This window comes from Dicentrarchus labrax, unplaced genomic scaffold (assembly GCF_905237075.1).
Source record: "Dicentrarchus labrax unplaced genomic scaffold, dlabrax2021, whole genome shotgun sequence".
Taxonomy (NCBI): Eukaryota; Metazoa; Chordata; class Actinopteri; family Moronidae; genus Dicentrarchus; species Dicentrarchus labrax.
The window spans coordinates 6,387,438-6,408,986 of record NW_026136714.1 but is presented as its reverse complement, the minus strand read 5'-3'; the positions used below and the strand labels follow the sequence as shown (position 1 = coordinate 6,408,986).

The following is a 21,549-nucleotide window of genomic DNA, read 5'->3' as shown; positions in this document are numbered from 1 at the left end:
GTTGTTTTTCTATCCCCTCCTGCTCAGCAGCTCTTATTAAGGGGCCTGGTTGTTTGGTCTGTAGGGATTATAGTGGTTACAGCCCACTCTCTGCAGGGCACCTGACTGAATCCTAGGCAAGCTATGAGTATACCGACCAAGAATATTTGTGTGCTTTCCCATTATCTGTTTTCTTTGCAACTTTCATCTTTTCTTACCTGCTTTTATAGAAACGCCTTTCTCTCCCTTGCTCCGTCCTAGCTCTAACTTTGTTGTTCTGTCTGGCACTCTTTCTTTGAGTTGATCTGGGTCAACTCTGTTGTGGGACATTTAATAAGCACAGAGAAGTGTTCGCATAAACACCATCCCTCAGCAGCAGTCTACATCATTTTGACATTTACGTTTCATCACCTAATGAAGGGCCAAAGAGAAAAACACTGACTGAGTCTCTGATGTTGTAAATACTGGGGATTGTGGATGATGTTGGATAGTCTTCATACCTTGTGTAGGTTTTTTTTTATTACCAAAACAATGCAAAACCTAAAAACCTTTCTTTATTTAAAGTGTGCATACAGCAACATCTTGTGCCTGTGGTTTACCATGCCACATATTTCAGTCATGATGTTAACAGTGATGCATGAACTTAGAGCACACTGTACCACTCTGTAGACCTCACCAAGCCAGACAAATGTAGTGCCATTCTCTCCTTTTCCTATTCTCCTCCTTTTAATGCTCCATCAGCCTCTCATTCTGTCACTTCCTCTCTCTTACTCACATTTCTCAATAAACTTCCACATCTCTCTGCTGTCCAGACGGACAGAGGAATGCGTGCACCACTGGGGTCGCCGCATGGACACTATATGAGTAACATGCCGGACAGGGGGTGGGGGGGCTGACTTATTCAGCAGTGGAGTCTGGCTGGACTTTTTTGCCCATGTTTGGCGAGAGGAAATGAGTGCTGTGTGCTGTGGGGACGTCTCTGAGTTCCCCGCTCCGACACAGACAGAGAGGTAGACAGGGAGACAGGCTAAAAATAGCACTGGAAGCCCAGGTCAGCTTTGAGCCTAGAGCAAGAAGTTGGGGGGCTGAGGGGGGAAGGGAGTAAAAACACATGATGTAAAATGAAATGAACAGAAAGAAGCTTGTGGAAAGGTAGATGTAATGAAAATACACCCCTGATAGAGGGTAGAGCATGAAATACGTATTCAAAAGAAGCAATGTTAAAATCACAGGTCTTGACAAATGTTTCATGAGAGTTGGTGGGACCACTGGGGATGTGTGTGTAATATGTGGAAGAGGAAGAGCAAGAGAAAAAGAAGCAGATGAATGATCTGATGGAGAGCTTAATCTGGGCAGTGAAATCTATTGGGAGCTCCCAGCCTCTCATCCATTTTCTCATATCTTTCTCTTCATGCGCAGTTTATCATATCGCAACAGCGTGCATAACCACAAATCTCTCATATCTCCCCCACTGGCAAAGATTGAATGAATAAATGACCTCTGAGCCCACATGATCTTCCTGTCAGGGAGACACAGAGGGTAGGAAGTAGAGAGTCGAGGGAGAAAAGATGAGAATGAGATATTGCTTCAGTTTGTGAAAGAGGTATGTTGTGCTACAGGATTTAAAGTAGGAGGGAAAGAAATATGTGTTGTAGGAGACGGGGGTCAGAATAATGAATTTAGAGTAGTAATGATGGTGAGATATCAACAGAATATATGGAGAGAGTAGGGATGGTTAAGTGAACAAGGAATATGAGAAATGGTTATTGGTTCTGGGGCCCAAAATATATTCACATATCTCATTCATATTTTCTTACTTTATAACAATGCACAAGTACAGCGAAATGCAGTCCCTGAGAGCATCAAAACAAAATTGCGAGAGAGATTACAAGGGAAGAGAATCTCTTTAGAAATGTCGATACAAGAGAAGTGTGTACATTGTACAAGTATTTCCCGCATATTACCACACTGAGATGGTTCACAGTTTAGGCTGGTGTAGTGAAACGCCTGGATAAGTGAAAACAAGGCCTTATCCAGCACAGCTCACCATCTGCTTCTGTTATGTTCATCTTGAAATGGTAGAGTGCTGCATGTTTGGAGGTATTACAGAAGCATGTGCTTGTGTTTGAGTGTGCATATCTGTGATTATATACTTTACATATGCCTTTGTCTTTGTATACTCTGAGATAAATGGCTGTTTATTTGTTTCATAGCTGCATTAAGTGGCTGGCTTTGGTAATGATGCACAGATTTGTCATTGTTCATTACTTGAAAAAGTTGCTGTTTCAGATCATGCCATCATTGTTTTTCCTTCTCTTTGACTCACCCTCTCCCCTTTTCATGCCCCTCACTCCCCTTAATGATGGCCTCTTTCTCTACATATATAAATGTCTCTTCTCTTCTCTTCTCTTCTCTTCTCTTCTCTTCTCTTCTCTTCTCCACCCTCTGTCCCTCCCTCTCTCAGAGCTGAGGTCATAGCTGGCTGAGTTTAGAGGTGGGCTGGAGTAAAGACATAAGAGAGTCTGTTTTTCTCATCAGTCAGTGTAGCTCTCAAGAAACCTACTTGTGTGAAGGAATGGGGGTCTATCTTCTCTGTTAGTTAGGAAAGTTTTTTTTTTTACTACAACAGTTTAATGGCTGCTACTACAACTGCATTACAAAGCTAATCCAGTGGTGCAGATAAAAAGAGAGAGAGTAAAAGACATCCAGTTGGCATCCAGTAAGCTTACTTAGCTGTGGCATACCATAGGTCAGCTATAGAAGAGTTTAAAAACTGCTTTGGATTCACTGTCTTGCTCGAAAACACTTCAGCAGGGAATACACTTGTAATGTGAGCTTGAACCTTAACCATCTGCACAATTTGTATAGAGGGGGAACTGACCCACCACACTCAATACACCAAACTGCTGGCATGTACAGATTATCAATCAGTGGTTTACCACAGGGTTTGACATTAGCCTCTATTACACTAAATAACAGTGTAGTAGAAGCACAGTTTAAAAAACATCTAACATCCAGAACTGTGAACTTTTGCAGCCCTTCTCATCAAAAGATAATCCATTCATTTCATGTCAGCAACAAGAATGTATTACATCCTGTGGCGTATTCACTGAACCAAAGAAATACTGTAATAGCAGATTTCATTTAAATTTCAACCATGTGGATAATCTTTTTCATAAAACCATTGCAGGAATGAACAGTCCTTAAAATGAGATTCAAAAAAAGTAGAAAAAGGATGGTATTTTGATCCCCTCAATAAACTTTATTGTGCCAGTTCATTTTGGAGATATGTGCTCTTCCTTAAGGCAGACAAGAGGAGAGAGATGAATCTTCCAAATGCTTTAGCGTAATCAGGTTTATTAAAGGGGTCAGGTCTGGACCCTATGTATGCTCCTCTAACACGGATTTAATAGATTTTAACCATTTCTGATTTTGGTTGCTTTTTTAAATCATTGCATGTGTAAACCCATTGGCCTTGTTAGTATCCAAGACAGGGATTAAGTAAAGTCCTGAGGAGAAAAATGCTTGAAAATAGGATCTTTCCAAACTCCATCTAAGCAAAAGCTCTGGCAGAACAAAGAGTCTCCTACAGCACAGTGTATCCTCGTGTGCAAGCCTGTTCCCTGTGGGTGGAGAATTTGCACATGCAATTAAGACTCCTTCAGAGTCACAATGACCTTTGACCTTGACTGCTTGTGAATGGTGACCTTTAGGAATGTCTTATGGACCAAGGATCAGTAAATCTGGATTGGTGTCTAAGCTCTGGATGCTGGTAAAGCTAATGAGGGAGCGGAGTGCGTTTTTTCTATTAGTTATTGTTCCAAGACTAATCCCTGAACAGATATATGAATGATCTGGGTGACACAAGGCTCATGTTATGCTGGAGAGTCCCAGAGAAGGTTCCCATGAACAAAATCTTTTTTAATAATACTTGGTTTTGCTTGATGACAAGATCAATATACAGTAAACACTTGTCAGCATTATCAGTGAATAAGAAAATGAAAGAGCAGTGTCAGCCTGCCTCCTCACACATGCCAGGCCAACATGCAGCTTGCTCAATAGGGCGTACAATATGGTTATTGTCTCCTCAGCACACTCACTCACACACACATACTGACTGACTTTTGTCGCTCTTTGTTCTCTTTGGACACACAGAGACTTGTTGTATCAGGAAAAACTAACAGAGTGATTCAGAGATGCTAACGGAGTTAGCTGGCTTGTTGGCAGCCTCTATGCCAAACCACTGCTGTTTTTACTGTAGATTTTTAAAAAAGTAATCTAAAATATTTTAAACTAATACTTTCTCTTTTTCTCTGTGTCTCTGGGTCTCATTCTCACTGTCTCTCACTCACTCCCTCCTCCCGACACACATCCACTAACACACACACAGACTAACCTTTGGCCCATTGTAATAGCTGCTCATGGCCTTATGCTCTCGCTACCCAGCTCCAGATGTTATTGACACACCCCCAGGAGTCCTACAGAGAGAAATTTACACAGACACACAGGCAGACACAGCCACGTGCACATATGTGTGCACACAGAGACACATGCACAGTCCTTTAAAGCTTGGACAGTTCTTCTCTCTGCACGCAACCTCGTAAAGTGACCTATACTCAGACACACATTTACCCCCAGTTGTGCTTCAAAGACACACATGAATCAGAATTATGTTATAAGCATGTCATGTCCAATCACGTTTGGGAATCATTTTGGACTTTAAACTAGTCGAGTAGACAACGTCCATGAAGATGCATAGCCCAATAAGTAGCAAAGTAAGAATCCCATTTATCTTTTAGTTTGTTTCTTTTGGGTTGATCATGCGGTCACACGTCTCTGTCTTTGCCCAACAAAGCTAACATATACTGATATGTATTGAAATCCATCTCTAAACAATCGGTCTGCACTTAGTTTGTTCAGCAGTAGAGTTGTATCTCAGTTGTCTCATGGAAACACATCATGTTGAGTTGCCACAGTGACCTGCAGTTTCACTGACTGAAGGGTGCGGTAGGACAGGTTTTCACCTGCAAATGTCAAAAACCCTGTCGTTGTGAACAGCACTGGCTGCATTTATTTCACATTCAGGAGCCAACCGTCTCAGAGGCAAACACTATGAATGAAGGTCATTGTGCTGCTGAGTGCCTTTCTGTTTTACACATGTACTTTAAAGGCCTTTGGGAAACAAGGGCAGGAGAAAAAAGTGAACAAGTGCATGTGTCACAGTTGAAGAGAATTCATTTTTGTTGGTGCATTGTAGAGATGCTTCGCACTGTAGGGAAGCCTTTTACGGTTTAGACAAGTATGTGCAGTAAAACATCTGGCTATGCATGTGTGCGTGTCTGTGTGTGTCCCTTGTGCACAATAAAAGACTGAACACATGGTGTACCCAGCTGTCTACATGCTTGGATATGAAAGTTTTGGATGATCCTTTACTCTTGGGCATACAAAAATCAAACAAGTAATCGTCTAGTCTAGTTTTAAGTAATTAACCTGTGTTTTCTTTTATTCTTTTCTAACACTAAAGACATTACAAGTCTAACGTATCTTTATAACCCCTCAGCAGCTGACCTTTCTGTGTGTCTGTATGTCCACAGGGCAATATTCGCATATGATGGAATTACCAACAAGCTCAAACTGGCTGACTCAGGAGGTAAGGTGGACTGTCATATGCCTCTTGTATTGAGAGAATATTGTAATGTTTTTACAATTTTCTGCTGATAGAAACTGTAGCATATTTTTGTCTCGATTTTCTGTTATTCCCCTCAATTTCCTCCCCATCTCTGTCTCTTTTCTAACAGCGGGTGGTGTGGCAGAGCTGGCAGGGAAGTTTCACATCTCCAAGCCTCAATATGGACTGTGCAAAGTGGGAAGTATGGAGACAGGAGCCCCCCGGATTGCTATGATCAGCTGGGTGAGTGGCAGACGGGCTCATGGGGCTTAGCTCATGTAAGCATGAGCTTATGTTAAAGAAACACACATACCAGCATAAATTACCAAAACACACATACATGCTTTGCACATACTTATGATAATGGCAGGTACACACACACAAAGGTTTGCATTTGTTTAGATAAGGCAAAGTCATTGGAGAAAATCTTAAGCCACTTGGCTTATTCACATTGTATGGTCCTGTTTTGACACAGGCTTATTTGGCATCTGACATGTGGGAAAATGTGTGTGAGAATGTGTTATTACGTAATTGTATTACAAAAGCTTATGAATCACAGGGCATGCAGAATGTGCAATAGCCCTCAAATGATCATTGGGGTTCATATTTGATCATTTTCAGACAGTTGTGTAACACTTAAATGACTCATCTACTATCGAAATGTTTTTTTAGTTGTTGTTTTTTAACAAGGAGTTAAACAGGCAGATTGCTAGTGCCCCGATTGGTTGAACCCCCACCTTTTCCACAGCATAGATAAAAGCTCATGCATAATCATAGAAAGCCAGATATAGTATATACACATATGCCTGGTCATAAATGAGTCCAAGAAACAGATGCTGGGGTTTACAATGTTGCTGTCTGCACTCAATTATGGCTTAAAACTGGATAAAAATGTCAGTTTATGATGGAGCTTCTGTCGGACATAGACCACCCAGTTTCATGCACGATTCACATAGTAAAACTACCCATACACATGTATTATTCACATACTATGTTTAGAAATACACAAGATAAAGCTGCATTCTATGATGATATGCTGTAAATATACCTCATAATAACTTAATATTTGAGCTTAAATGTTTTCAGCGAGTCATCTATCCAAATTATCTATTTTATGAAACACTGATTAGACTCAACTACAGAAATGTGAATCCCATTGTTCCTCAGCCTCTCTTCCTCCTCTTTTTTTAGTCTCCTCCGAGAGAGGTATGATATGAATGTAAGTGTCTACATCCTGTGTTTGTCTGCAGGTCGGCCAACATGTGGAGGACTACCGAAAGACAGAATGTGCCAGCCACATTCCAGCCATCAAAAACTTCTTCAAGGTGCAGTAGATCAAGATGTGCTTCTTCACTTAACACTAACCTTTGGAACTGGCATGTGCTAATATGAACTTCATCCAGTAGTCCTTTTATTTGGTTTCCGCTCTAAACTGTGCTTTATTTAAGCTGTGACAGTTTTCACATTGAAGAGGGACAGACGCTGTAGAGTACATAAAAACACTGTAAACATAATAACGGCACTCTTTATTTTCCCAAATCCCTGCTATAGAGAATACGTTGTGTCCTGTTCTATTTTCTTTATCCTTGGACTCTAGACTTTGCGCTCCCAAACTCTATATTTACACACAGTAGTTTACTTTGTATTGTTTTGAGAGTTTCCTGTCCTCAGTCCACTTCCTGTTCTATTGCAGTGTCGTGTGTTAGACTGGTCCATCTGCCGTGTTGCTACTGGGGGAGAATAGCTGAGTTTGAGTGAAACTCAAGTGGTGATAGGTGAGACAGGTAGTAGAGCGAATAGAGAATAGAAACTGTCAGTGTATTTTTATGATTCAGGTGCAAGTGTGTATTTTTGAAAATATGTGTTCAGTTTATGAGACACTCTATCCATCACCATGCTGGAACTTCTCTTCTCCATCTGTGCCCCTCAAATTGTGATTATTTAGTTTCAATCTAACTTGGAGAGGTTCAGCTGACCCCTAGGTTTACTAGTTTCCATATAAAGGCATCACCCAGTCAACTGCAGAAGCATCTGTGGAATGTTTGTTGTTTTTTGTCTTTTTTTTTAAACAGTGAATGTCGATTCTGGGATTTTGTGAACCACTGTATGAAAACCCCTAACCCCTCTATGAGACTGTGTGTCTGTGTGTGTGTGTGTGTGTGTGTGTGTGTGTGTGTGTGTGTGTGTGTGTGTGTGTGTGTGTGTGTGTCTGTGTGTGAGCACCCTTGGGCCTCTGGACATTTTGCATGTGGGATTCCAAAATTGTAGAGAAACATTTACATGGTCAATATGGCATGGAGTAAAGAAAATCGTATCTCCATCTGTAATTGTGGGAGAATTGTGACCTCTAACCTTAGCAAACACACACATTTCACGGCCAGACCTGCATCATGTCAATGAAATTAACCTGTGGTCACTACTGTGACCGCTAACCCACTTCTCTGTGAACATGATAAAACAGGGAACAGAAACAATTTATTTTAAATAAGGACCAAACAGTCTGACAGTAAGAATTAGAAATTGAATTTAAGTTTGATTTTCCATTGCTCAGCAGTTCAAATTTTGATTGATTAGTCAGTTCAAACTAAAAGAGAACATACCGTAAAGCATATGGATTGCATTTGTATATCCTGACCTAAAGACTATGGTGATGATACATAATTGTGCTATTCCGTCTTCTGTTCATTCTAGCTTTGCCAGCAGACGTGACGTTTTTCACACTTGGCCACGTAATCGTCTTTAGTCACCTTTCCCATCATGTACATTGTCCATAAACAGAAATCTTTGAAAACTTCATATGCTGGAAAAGAATGATTTAAACATCACGGGAAGCTTGTAAAACAGCACAGCAGTCTGCCTCATACCTCTGTCTGGGAAATCATCTGGGGTTGGTGTGTGATAAATTCTTTAAAAAATGATTACTCAAACTGGTTTGTTTTATAGTTTCTATTTATCTTTAGTTGCCCAGGATTTGGGGATTTCACAGCCATCTGGCAAAAATTAAGTGACACAGTATGAAACTGAATATTTATACCAACTGATACCAGTGTTTATACTTGTGGAAATCTTAACAAGCACCAAATCTCCTCTATTGCATGTATCATACATTGATCCTGTGTCTTATCCATTAAAATTGAGCGGCAAAATAATGTTGATTTATTCATTAATAGCCACTTCATCGATTAGTCTATTAGCAAAAAAGGATCTCTAAGAAACTGTAGGTTGGACAAAACAAACAATTGTTTGTCGATTTACTGTTGTCCACAAAATAAACAGATGCCACAACCCTAAACAATCCTGAGATTCAGCTAAAATCCTATCTGACTTGCGATAACAAGACTACTGAGACATAGGCCAGCATTATGCCTATGTGTGTAATACACCCGTCGATCCACTGGAGGATACTGTTTCAGTGTCACATTTTGCCTCGCCTAGACGTGAAAAGTACATGAGTGTGTGAAGGTGCAGTACCAGCAGGGGGCGTTAATGATGGGAGCAATGGAAGAGCGTAGTAAGAGGAACAAGAACGCTCTGTTTTCACGCCTAGCCAAGGCAAAACAAGACACTGCCACCATGGACCGGCAGGTGTGTTAGACACTTTGGCGTGATGCCGAGCTGCAGCCTGGGCTCAATTTGCTTGTTTTCTTAGAATATTGGCTTTCATTGTCTTTGATACAGTTAGAATTTCACTTGGCACTTTAGATTGTTATTTGTTTCTTCCTTCTTTCTTTCCTACTTTTTTTTCACTTTGTCTCTGTCTTTCTGGCTTGCTATGCTGCATGTCCCAGCTGGCAGTGAGGGGGTTTTGTCAAGGCGAGTCTGCAGCAGTAGATTTGGGTATGTTACATACTGTACTCCGGTGTGGCCCTGCTAAAATATGAATAGGGTGCAGATGTTTCCATTGTTCTACATTTCCCTTGAAATAATAGGAGATTAAGGTTAAGTCCAAAAGGGCTATGTGGGTGTATGTGTGTGTTTGTGTGTGTCTGTGTGTGTGTGTGTGTGTGTGTGTTTGTGTGTGTGTGTGTGTGTGTGTGTGTGTGTGTGTGTGTGTGTGTGTGTGTGTAGGGGCATTAGATTAGTTGATACTGTGGGTGATATGCTGGAGGGGTTCAGAAGGTAGATGTAAAAGTATCTGATGTACAGTAGTCATATGTAAGAAATGGAAATGAAGACATAAAAGAAGTTGAATCTTTTCTAACTTTTAAACTTTCTTTTTTTTTTTTAACAAAGCTATCTTTAATTCATCAAACATATTACAACCCATATTTAGCCACATGACAGCCTGGCACAGGCCCAATGTCTTTTAAGGTGGAGCAGGAGATTTGGATTGCAACAAAGAACACTATTCTATTGTAAATAAGGAATAAAGCAACATGATCGGGTCAAGGGACTAAACCCTGAAGCACTTTAGATCATTCCAATCTGTCATCTCGCCCTGACACAACTTGAGAACAGTAGCTTTCATTTCATGTCAACCAGAAAAGCCCCCATTACTCCTTCTGTCTTATTTCAACTGAGGAGCTCTCATTACAAATGCAAATGCAAATATATTTTCTTAGCAACATAATACACTATGAATGTGTTATTGAATTTCATCTTGCTGTTCATGAATCAAGGTACCTTCCATTTTTCCATTTAAAGAAAAGTAGACATTTTCAGCAATGGTTAAGCTAAGACTGTAAATACAAAATCTAAATGCAGTCTCTACATCCAAATAATCCCATTTATCACAAGTACCCATCAGTCAACTGGGTCATAATGCATCTGGGGACACTTGAGTATCCCTACATCCACCTACTGCCTCTCACAGTTTGAACAACTCCTGAGTAAGAGAGAGACTGTATGAGTTGCAGTTTGGTTCCAGAGCAGACAGTCTGTGCAGAGTTGAGCACAATTATACCAAGCTGGTACTGTAACTCTCGACCTGTCACATCACCTTTCCTTGGGCTCCTTTTCCTTCCAGAGAGGTTATATTCTTATACCCATAGCCAGTTTTTCGTTGCCAAGGTCATCAATGCCAAGCATCCTCAGAAGATGGTTGCTTCACATGCCATATCCCACTTGGCTGTTATGAAAATATCTAGCACATGGACAGGGGGGATTTTGACACATTTGCCTAAATAGAGCAGCTTAGCACTGAAGCTATTTGTGAACTCAAATACAACAAATGAAATGCTAAGGCTTTCTGTTTGGCACTTGTGAATTCATTACATGTACACCAAAACATCTTATGGGGTTGAAACAGGTTGAAAATAAGAGGGAAAAGAACAATGACGGGAAGGTGTGAGACTGAGAGGACGGGGATTTATTTAACACACTGGCTTACATGTTAAAACATAAGGGGAAAAAATAGTTTGTGTTGATGACTCTCAGCCATGTTTTGTCACAAAGAAGGTGTGAGCTGTTATCTGTTTTATGTTAGTTTGTCAGTCTGCTAAAGGCACCTTCATACAGGTGTCTGAACTGTGCATGTTAATAATATCCATTTGCCATTTTCATAAGAACTACCATGAAGTACAGTGAGCACATTTCTTTTGAGGACGAGTGATACCATTGCTAATCCTGGCAGTTTTTCTTGTTCTTAATGAATTCCACTGCATGTGGATGCAGCGGTGGTGTCAGTATTGGGCAAACATAGTGATTTTCTGCACTTGCAGAACTGAACAGTGCACTATGCTACTGAGAGCTTTTCCTGTAGATTGTGGTTCTGTCTGTTTCCATGATTTTCCCAGCATCCCTGGCAGCACTGTGGACTGCTTGTCTGCTCTGTGTGTGTGCAGTTGGCAGTGACAACTAGAGTGATATGGATTATACACTGTACTGACATGTATTATAGGGCACATTGAATGCTCTGTTCAGTGTCAGTGTCAGTGTTGTCACTCAGATAAAGCTGTGGTTTCCTGTTGGAGGCTGACAGACCTGGCCCTCCATCAACAAGCCAGAACTTACTCTCCATGGAAATTATGCTGACGTCCTGGCCACATACAAATGCCTGTACATTATACATGCACAAGTTCAGCCCACATTTAACACCTATCCATCCCATAGAAATAGCAGCCGTGAAAAACTATGTTTTGGTCTGTGGTTGTTGAATATGATCTGTCTATTTTCATATTTCGGAATCTCCCTTAAGCTTGACTTCCAGGTATTGAGCAAATGTTTTTTTCTACCTTTTTGCAAAGACCCATGCTTATACACCCTCTTCTTCTCACTTTCCCTATTGCACTCCCTATTTTCTATTTTCCCATCTCCCCCCTCTGCTATCTAACAATCCAAACCAATGCATTCCTGTCCTCACACTGAAGCCAGGGAGTATTTTTGTTCTCTCTCAATTCTTATAACTGAAGTAGTTGCACAACTGTTTGGCTCCAAGTTTGCATAACTCCAAGTCAGACCAAGAGAAAACCACCAGCGGGATTGTGTGTACTTGTGTATGGATTTCTAGCCTTGTGTGTGATTGTGTGTGTGTGTGGCAACAGTACACCATGTAAGGGTGGATTAAATTCACATCTGCTTTACTCTACTTGCCATCTCTTTTTCATTCCCTGCCCTCCATGTTTCAGGAAGCACATGTGTTCATTAGTGCAGAGAAGGTTGAGGATGTGACAGAGGAGAACATAAGAACAGAGCTCAGCAAGGCCCAGGCACATACTCCTACACAGTGGGTGAGAAGGAGCTCCAGGTCTGCGGACAAGGAGGAATTAGTGGTGAGTCTCCTGCAATACTTCATTGGACCATCAGATGGAGACAGAGACTTTCAAAAGACATTGTAACAGATTGATTTGCAGGTCAAATCCTCAGTGGCATCAGTGTTTTACTTTGTCTTCCAGTATGTTTATTCAGTCATACTCCTAAAACTAATGAAATAATATGACATTTGAAAAGGTTTTAAGTTTCCTGAAAATTATACAATATAGTTCAGTGATATAAAAATGCCCCTGTAAGCAATATTGGAAAGTTTAAGCATTTGTTGCTCTGCATTCAATATTCTTTTGTTTTTCTTACAGGGCACAAACTACAGAAAAACTAATGCCGCAATGGAGATGAGACTAATAAACAGAGACTCCTTCTGGGCACGTGCAGAGGTATGCTAATGTATTCTCCTCTCTACTTGGTCACATTTGAGTGTCCAAAATGTTTTTAAGCCTGATGTTTGCTACCATCTACATTTGGAAAGCTATTGAGGTGATTTTTTTGTTTAAAAGTGAAATGTATAATATATTATCTCATTGTTTCCCATTGTGTGTGTGTCAGCGTGAAGAGGAAGAGAGGAAAGAAGAGGAGCGGAGAAGAACAGCAGAGGAGAGACGCCGCCTTGAAAAAGAAAGAGTTTTAAAAGAACGGAGGGATGCAGAAGAGAGAGATAGAAAGATGAACGAAAAGCTACAGATGATTGAGGAGCAGAGGTAGGAATAATGTCTGTCTCCTGTCAATAGTGCCCTCCAGTGGCCATATTTTGTATAGATTGGAAGAACAGAGTATATTCACATACACAGTAAATGCACTGTATTCTGAATAATGATTTTTGGATAACAATAATAAGTGTTGCTATTTTATTTCTTTTTCTGTCTTGCAGAAGAAAACAGGCAGCGCAAGAAGAAGAACTTCGCAGAAAAGAGAAATCAAGATGGGTGAGTTAAAAGATGTCTGTATCTTGGTAGAATTTCATAGTTTTTATAAAATGTCCTTTTGGCAAAAGTGGTAGAGCCATGTTTTTTTTAATGGTTTTTACCTAGTGCAAAATTGACTCTTTGGCCTTGGAGTTTGGTTTGACTGCCCTGAACTCAGTGACCCTGTGATAGATAGAACATATTCATGTATATAATTCTATTACTAATTAATAATTCAATTGACTCACTTCTGTTTTATGTCTGACATCACATTTCTTTCTTATAGACACATAAATAGATTGAAAAATCGGAACAGAAACAAAATCATAAAAACACAAAATTGGTCAAGGCTTAAAAAGCATAAAAGGCTGGAAAATATTCTAAAATATTCTAGTCATAAATCCCCTTTCAAAGAGAGAAAGACCAGAGAGGGCCCTTCTCTACACACAAGAAAATAAAAACAACAAAATAACTCAAAATAGAGTGTAAAAAAAACACAGCATACTGCATGAATATAATAAGATATAAAGTGAGTATCTACAAAATATACATAATAGAAATAATATACCAGAATACACAAAACATACAAAGCATTAAAAGATTTAATTTCAAACATAGGATAAAATACTATATGCATTTGTCAAGTATGCAAAGTTTTAAAAGTTTGACCTTTTTTTAAAATGCAATGAGATATATAAGTGAGTATAAAAACTGGAAAATTCACCACGTGCAGAGTTATTGAAGGAGCAGAACAGCACATTAAACATCCAACTGTAGGAACAGGAAGAAAACTGGAGTTTAAAATATGAAGTTTGACAACTACTTCTATTTATCTATCTTTGTAACCTATCTTATTGGCCCCACATGTGGTCAGAAATAAAATACAGAAGACAAATAATAAACAAACATGACTCACATTAAAAGATGGGTCAGCTATAGCTCAGGTGGTAGAAAGGGTTGTACATAAATCATGATAATGGTAGTTTCTTTCAATCTTTCAAATCAGTCTCTTTTTTCAACTGCCACATGATCATAACTTCACTTAAAAAAGTAAAATTAAATATAGAAAATACACAACAGAATGTTCATTGTGATGGATTACCTATCCCAATGAACTTTCAAGTCCCTGCAAAGTGAGTCACCAGACTGAAATTAACAGAAACCAATGGCCGCCTAAAAGGTAAGAAATCAATTACGGTATGATTTGGAAAATGTTTGGCAGTAATACAAAATGTGCTTAAAATAACATGCAAACCACTGTTTTTTAAATTACCCCAGACTGGCTATATCCTAGGAGTGTGATTACTCAAATAACTGTCACTTACTATTCTAAAAACAGGGAATGTAATTCACAATTTGAAACATGATAAACCAGATAAAAGCAACCTTTTCCAGAAGATTACAGTGAAGCTCTGTCCCTTTCTGTTGTCCAGGAAATACAGTATATTAATAATCTGTAGCTTGGTGCTTCTCACATCTACAGTATCTACTGTATCAGTGACAGAAACCCATACTGAAGAAACACACAAGAAACAAGTCATGCAATAATGGCAAAAAGGCTCATTGGGTGTAGAAGCAACCCATCCTGAATAATTGTCACCAAACTTCAGAAAAGGACAAATTTTTCCCAAGTGTGTACAACTGACCACTCACATTACAGGAGTAAAGACAGAAACTAGGAAGCTGAGAGTTGTGAGAAAGGACCGATTGACCTTGGGCTGTGTTAGGTCTGATTCTAAAACTGTAATTGTTTCTGAGGACAGTACTATATTATACCCGCAAGGGCCTCTCTTGTCGGCCACAGCATTTGCTGATGTCTAGAGAAGAATGCATTTACTGCTACATGAACAAAGTCAACAGTAGGCTGATTTAAGTCTACAGGGAACACTATTTATCCACTGCTGATCATTCTGTTTATAGTAAGATATTTAAGGGACATTTAATTTTACACCTGAAAACAAACAAATTAACCTGTCACTGAATCATGAGTCAAAGTCTGTGAATGGTTGCTACGCATATAAAGGGCTTAAAATAGCAAGACATGACAGACTTATTGGCATTTTGACATGCAGCTATAGAGTATGTTGAATATAACACTCCTTGGTTGTGGCTACCACGTTCAAAATGTGCAACAATACATATGATGTGTTTTGAAATTTTAGCTAATACACCAGATGTTACTATAAACTAGAATAAGAAAAAAATGTCTTGTCTTGTTTTGGAGATGAGCTGTATGTTTGCTAAGCTGAGCTTGGGTATTATGAGTGTAGACTGCCTACAGTATATTTATATTTGTGAGAGGTGAGGGTGTGTGTAGTAAGGGGTTTGCAGATGTCAGGGATGTCCAAAAGACTAAAAGTACATGCAAGGTATTGCTTTGTGTCAGCAGTGACTGGTGGTTGCCATATTTGGAATGAGCACTAATGTCTGTATCATTAATTAGGGCTAAATGTCAAAACACTCAAGTTTCATAAGTCTCAAGTGCTGTGTGAGCTGCTTTTAAGATATTTAAAGCATGTGTAAATATGATTATTACTGTGTTTTCACCGACAGGAGCAGCAGCAGAGGGAGCATGAGGAACACATGAGGGCTCGTCTTAGAAGGAGTGAATCCATAGAGAAAGCAGCAGTAAGTGAACCTTATATAAACTTAATGGCTAATATTGGATTAGCTCCAAAAATTTAACTAGCTAAGTCTGTTTAATCATTTCAATTTCTTGTCCATACTGTACGTTACTTGACCTGCAGGAGGCAGCAGTATTAGTGTCCCAACGCTCGATGAACCCTAGGGAATTCTTCAGGCAGCTTTCATCATCATCATCACAAAGTCCCACCAGCCCTGGATCCTCCCGCTCTGGTATGTGCTGTGCGTGAGCTTGAACAGAGTGATGCTACCATGTGTTTACTTGAAGGCCCAGATGTTGGAAGTTTTTGGATGTACAGTGTGTATTCTTCAGTTTCACGACTCACAGACTGTTTTCTTTCTCTCTAGGCAAACCGTTCAGACGATACCAGCGCAGCCTGACAGACACAGCCTTCATCTTCTCTAAAGCAGAAGAGAGCACGGCATCCTCCCCTCGCAGTTCTCCCTTGGTCTCCCCCTTCTCCCGAGCTCCTCCCTCCCCTATCTACCGTGCCATGTCTCCCCCCATGAGCCCTGACTTCCGGCCTGTCACCTCTCCACAAAGGCCCAGAGCCCCCATGTCACCGCCCACATCACCTTTTCGCCCTACCCCTCCAGTCTCAGCCCTGCCAAGCGTTCCACAAACTAACAACCAAGTTCAGGCTGTTGTTGAGCCCAAGCCCCAATCACCCACAGAACCTTCTGCACCTCCAGCCTCCCCTAGTCTCTTGGCTTCCTTGTCTACCAGTATGGTAAAAAGAAACCCTTCTCAGTCACATCAAGAGGCCCTACCTGCCTCTCCCCCAAGTACCCCAACCCAGCCAGAGCACTCAGCTTTCTGCTTCGAGCCAGTTTCAGCTCCCCAGGCACCAACAGCTCCTCTTCCAGAGAGACCACAGCCAAACACAGGTAGGGTGGAACCAGACACAAATAATTATATTGGGATCTGATTATACAATGTTGTCATATTTTTCCTTTTTTTAAGTAATCTTCAAAGAAGATCTCATTATTTAAAAAAATGCCTGTTCAGTGTAATGTGCAATGCGAAGAAGAGCATATTACCACAATTATTGCTCATATGTTTGCCAAAGACATTAACTGTCAGACATTAAATTGTGGTTGTTAAACATTTTTATTACAGTTTAAATTGACTTAGATGCTTCTGCCAAAAACTACACCACATACCCCAGACTGTGTAAAGCAGGCCAGGCACTATGAATCAATGGCCTGTTGAAATGACAGAGCTCAGAATATTTTTACAGTCCAGTCACAATTAAATATTCCTATAGTAACCGCATAGACTCTTTGTCATGCCAAGTGTAACTCTAATGTGCACCCAGAGAAATAGGCTTCTGGATTCTTTATAGTTTAGTTTTTGTACCCTAGACATACAACGTCATCATCTGCACATTTACAACACGTAAGCTTATCGATTGCACTGTTGTGTTTTTAATTCTATAATTTTCCAATCAACAGACCTCAACATAGCCACTCATGTGCAGACTGAGCTGGTCTCAGACATTGGCTACAAAGTACAGGCTGTACTGGTGGAGGAGGATGAGGAAGAGGATGTTGAGGAGCACGAGGAAGATGTGGCTGAAAGACAACCACAGCTGTGTGCTGTCAACACAGAACCAGTCCAGATTGAAGCAGAGGAGCAGAAGCAAGAGGAGGAAGAGGAAAAGGAGGAGGAGCAGGAGGAGCAGGAGAAGTACAAGGAGGAACAAGAGGAGGAGGAAAAGGAGGAAGAGCAGGAGGAGCAGGGGGAGCAGAAGGAGCAGGAGAAGGACAAGGAGGAGCAAGAGGAGGAGGAAAATAATGAGGAGCAGGAGAAGGACAAGGAGGAAGAGAAGGAGGGATTAAAACAAGATGCTGAGCCTGCATCAATGGAGCAGCCCGTGGAAGTGGTATGGGAGGAAGAGGAGGCAAAGGAAGATGGAGAAGAAAATGACCAATCAGAAGACAGTCAGGCCACTGCTGAGTCTGCTGAGGTACTGGAAAAAGAGGAAGAGTCAACAGTCACAGGTAGCCATCTTGTTCTTGTATCCTATTATTTGGACTTGACTTACAGTTTATAAGTAGTATTGTTACAGTGTCACAAACAGTGTATTTTTAAATGATGTACTGTAGCTCTCTAAAAGTTAAAAATACACCATTATAATTATTAATGACACTAATATGTTACAAAATGGCTAAATATTACAACAAAGTCATTATTTCAGATGCCGGACCAATTTGTCAAGAAATCAAACATGAGACTGTCATCCTGTCAACAAATGGCATCACAAATGGAGAGGACACACAGGAACAGAATGGCATAGGTTTGGCAACAAACCAGTTTAAACAATATTATACCATGTAGAATTATACATGGATTATACATTTATATATTAATTCTCTGTGCTGGTTGGACTGTGATGAATGCTTTTCCCATTGGTCTTCCTCAGAGCGATCTTTGAGTCCATCTGACACAGAACTCAGCTCACCGGAACTGGCTGTATGCTACGATCTTCATGGCACGGCAGCGGAGGATGACGTCATTGAGGATAAGGAACAGGAGATCTCAGAAAATGGACAAGAGGTATTGTATCTACACACACATATTGTACCAGTACAGCCTGTAGTCCAAGAATAGAAATCTGTTCTCAATTAAACCATTGACCAGAACCAACAACGTGTTAGTGTGTCTCTAATGAAAAAAATGGGTCACAAACATATTATTTCATTTTTAAAAAGCCTCTGTAATTTTCTAAATCAGTTGGTTTTCAGGAAATGTTACTCAGACAGGAGTATATATTTTATTTGTTAGGAACTATTTTCAGCAATGGCTAAATACACATTGTAGTTACTAATAAGTCAGCTAGCGCTGTAGTGGCGATCTGTATCTGTCTATTGAACACCCACACACACGCACTCACGCACACACACACGTACATGAACATCAGCACTAAAGCACTGTAGCACTGTAGCACTGTTGCACATTTGTTGTTGTTTATATCAGCTTTGTATCTTAATTTGTATGTGAACTCGGTATATATTTCATGTATCATGGCTGCACACAATGATTAACCAGTCATGGCCATGACAGTCTGTGATTGTTGTATTTGTCGTATTTGCCCACTACACTAATTAAGTTTCTCACGGAAAATAAAGATATTTGTGAGCATTTACAGCAGTGTATGTGGGATTTAAAACAAACTACAATGCAAATGTTCATAGTAATTAAAAAACATGACACCCAGGATAAAGGTGTTGCTCAGTGATGTGTTTTTAATAGTTTATGGACAACAATTGAGGTTTATGGCACAGAAGAATAAGATACAGCTTTGGCTACACAGGCAATACTTGTGAGTAAGATAATTCATGTATGGTTTTGGTCCTTCCGTGAGCTTTTTTGACAATAATAATAAATATAATGCCAGCCTTATCTTTTCAAATTAAAGTTCATATGAAGAAAGTTTCCATGAAAGTGATTACATTTTCTGTCTTCTGTGACGTGTGTGTTTCATGATTGCAGCCTTTATCCTAGTCCATTTTCCTCTTCACTTCAGGTTTTAGCCGAGCGACAAATGTGTGTCCGAGCTCTGTATGACTACCAAGCAGGTAAGCTGCCATTTAGAGGATAATCGCCACGCATGTGCGCATAAAGTGCCTCCACTTACAGTAATTACACTGTGATTAGTGGGTCTTCACCATGTTATCTTGCGGTTCCCACAGAGGACGAATCTGAGATCTCCTTTGAACCCGGTGACATCATCAGGGACGTGGAAACGGTGGACAAAGCCTGGTGGAGGGGGTGGAGCAAAGATGGCCGTCAAGGCCTGTTCCCTGCCAATTATGTGGAGACCATATAGGCAGACAGACACACACACACACACACACACACACACACACACACACACACACACACACACACACACACACACACACTCTCACACACCTATACATACACACACACACACACACACACACACACACACACACACACACACACACACACACACACCCCTCAGGGACACCATCTCCCCTCATGTTTGTTCATGTTTTTACCTTAATCCTCCCACTGAAGCTTTGTACTCTCTATTTTGTAGGAAGGATAAAGAACAATGTGACTCCCTGTTTTGTAGAAAGCATAAAGAAAAGTGTGACTCTCTATTTTGATGTTTTTTGAGAAAAACTAAATATTCTCACAAGTATGTGGAAATTACCCAGCCTCATTTTCTCGGATAAAATAGCGGAGACCTTTTCCTGGACCAAAATAACTTATTTCCTTTTGAGATATAGCAGGAATGTTGGTAGGAGGGATCAGATCACTGTGACAAATGATCACAAACTTGCTTTTCTTGTATGAAACACAAACAGATTTTTATAGTGTATAGTCGCCTGTTTGATCCCCACATATAACAAGCATTCCATTCTGCTCACCGTTTGCTTTGTGTGTTACTTTGCTATAAAAAAATAATTTTCTGCTCTTGACTGGTATATATAATCAAGATACATGTATCAGACATCATCTTATAATCATCTTCATGTATTTTCTGAGTTATTTTGTAGCACTGTATTTGTTTCTGACAGTCTCACAGCACATTTTAATTACCCAAACCAGAACAGCAGCATAACAAAAGGTAAACAAGCAGAGGAAAAAAGGCACTGTATCGACACCTGTACTTCTCTTTCACTCTTTAAAATGGGCTATCTTTTGTTCATATGGTATGTTTTTCCATACATTTTTATGTCTCATTTTAATTGTTCCTAGATTTTAAGAAATTAAAGCATTATGTCGACACATGGATGATATGGAAAAAAAGAAGCTTCCAATTATAAACTTCTGTAATATCTTAATACTCTACAGTGTATATAAGAATGTATAAAAAAAAAGTCAAAGATCTTCTCTTTTTCAATACTTGGCTTGTATGTTTGTATGCTTGTTTGATTGTATGTATGTTCTTTATATTTACTCCAAACTTACAAATATAGCATCTACAAACTCAACCTGCTTTAAAATGTCTCCTTCTTTATTTTTCACATTTAGAGTTTTCAACAACAGCAAAAAATATTTTTTGGAGTGTCCATATCTTCTATACCTTTGAAGTATTAATTTCTAGCATCTCCAATATTTTGTTGTGTTAATGAACACAGACTTTTGCTTGTTTTAAGATCAAATTTGTTTTTTTTTTAAGGGAAGCACAGTGTTTCTAAATAACAACAAATGCCCCATCAGACACTTATGTTGTACAGAAAAATAGAAACTAAGTAATGAGGTGTATTTGATATAATGATTTTAAATAAAGCAAATAATAAATAGCACACTTCAAACCATCAGGCAGTATTGGCACAGACACACAAAAGTTGACTCATAACTATAAGTGATCATAAGCAGGTGATTCGTTGTTTTAAAAAAAGAATAGCATCCATTTGATTTAATCTCATGTAAGAAGATTAATCTTTAAATGGTTTGTTTATTCCTTAATTAGAGCAGAAGATAATTTTCATTTCAGATTTTTAGCAAAACTTTTTCAATTAGTAAACTTTTTCTTATTTAACTTAACCTATGCATACATTGTTAAATGCACTAGTTAGAAGAAAAAAAAAGTTGTGACTTGTAGTCCTTCATTTGTACCTATAGGTGGAGACATTGCCTTTTCCAATTTGTCAGTGACAACATTA

General features: G+C 39.6%; 1 protein-coding gene across 3 annotated transcripts in view; it reads left to right on the top strand.

Annotated features, from left to right (window-relative positions):
* The window catches only part of si:dkey-40c11.2 (drebrin-like protein A), a 32,547-nt gene extending 11,673 nt beyond the window's left edge, over positions 1-20,874 (top strand). The window contains exons 2-16 of one of the 3 annotated variants that reach the window (XM_051423742.1): positions 5,574-5,629; positions 5,778-5,890; positions 6,898-6,972; positions 12,214-12,357; positions 12,658-12,735; positions 12,905-13,056; positions 13,227-13,281; positions 15,814-15,888; positions 16,008-16,116; positions 16,252-16,791; positions 17,359-17,907; positions 18,093-18,203; positions 18,330-18,463; positions 19,434-19,485; positions 19,600-20,874. In XM_051423742.1, coding sequence (XP_051279702.1) covers positions 5,574-5,629; positions 5,778-5,890; positions 6,898-6,972; positions 12,214-12,357; positions 12,658-12,735; positions 12,905-13,056; positions 13,227-13,281; positions 15,814-15,888; positions 16,008-16,116; positions 16,252-16,791; positions 17,359-17,907; positions 18,093-18,203; positions 18,330-18,463; positions 19,434-19,485; positions 19,600-19,736 — 2,380 coding nt within the window. In that variant the 3' untranslated portion in view covers positions 19,737-20,874. Of the gene's footprint in view, positions 1-5,573; positions 5,630-5,777; positions 5,891-6,897; positions 6,973-12,213; positions 12,358-12,657; positions 12,736-12,904; positions 13,057-13,226; positions 13,282-15,813; positions 15,889-16,007; positions 16,117-16,251; positions 16,792-17,358; positions 17,908-18,092; positions 18,204-18,329; positions 18,464-19,399; positions 19,486-19,599 lie in introns of those variants that run through there. The other 2 variants (XM_051423743.1, XM_051423744.1) reach the window with 2 other exon arrangements.
* Positions 20,875-21,549: the final 675 nt, after the last annotated feature.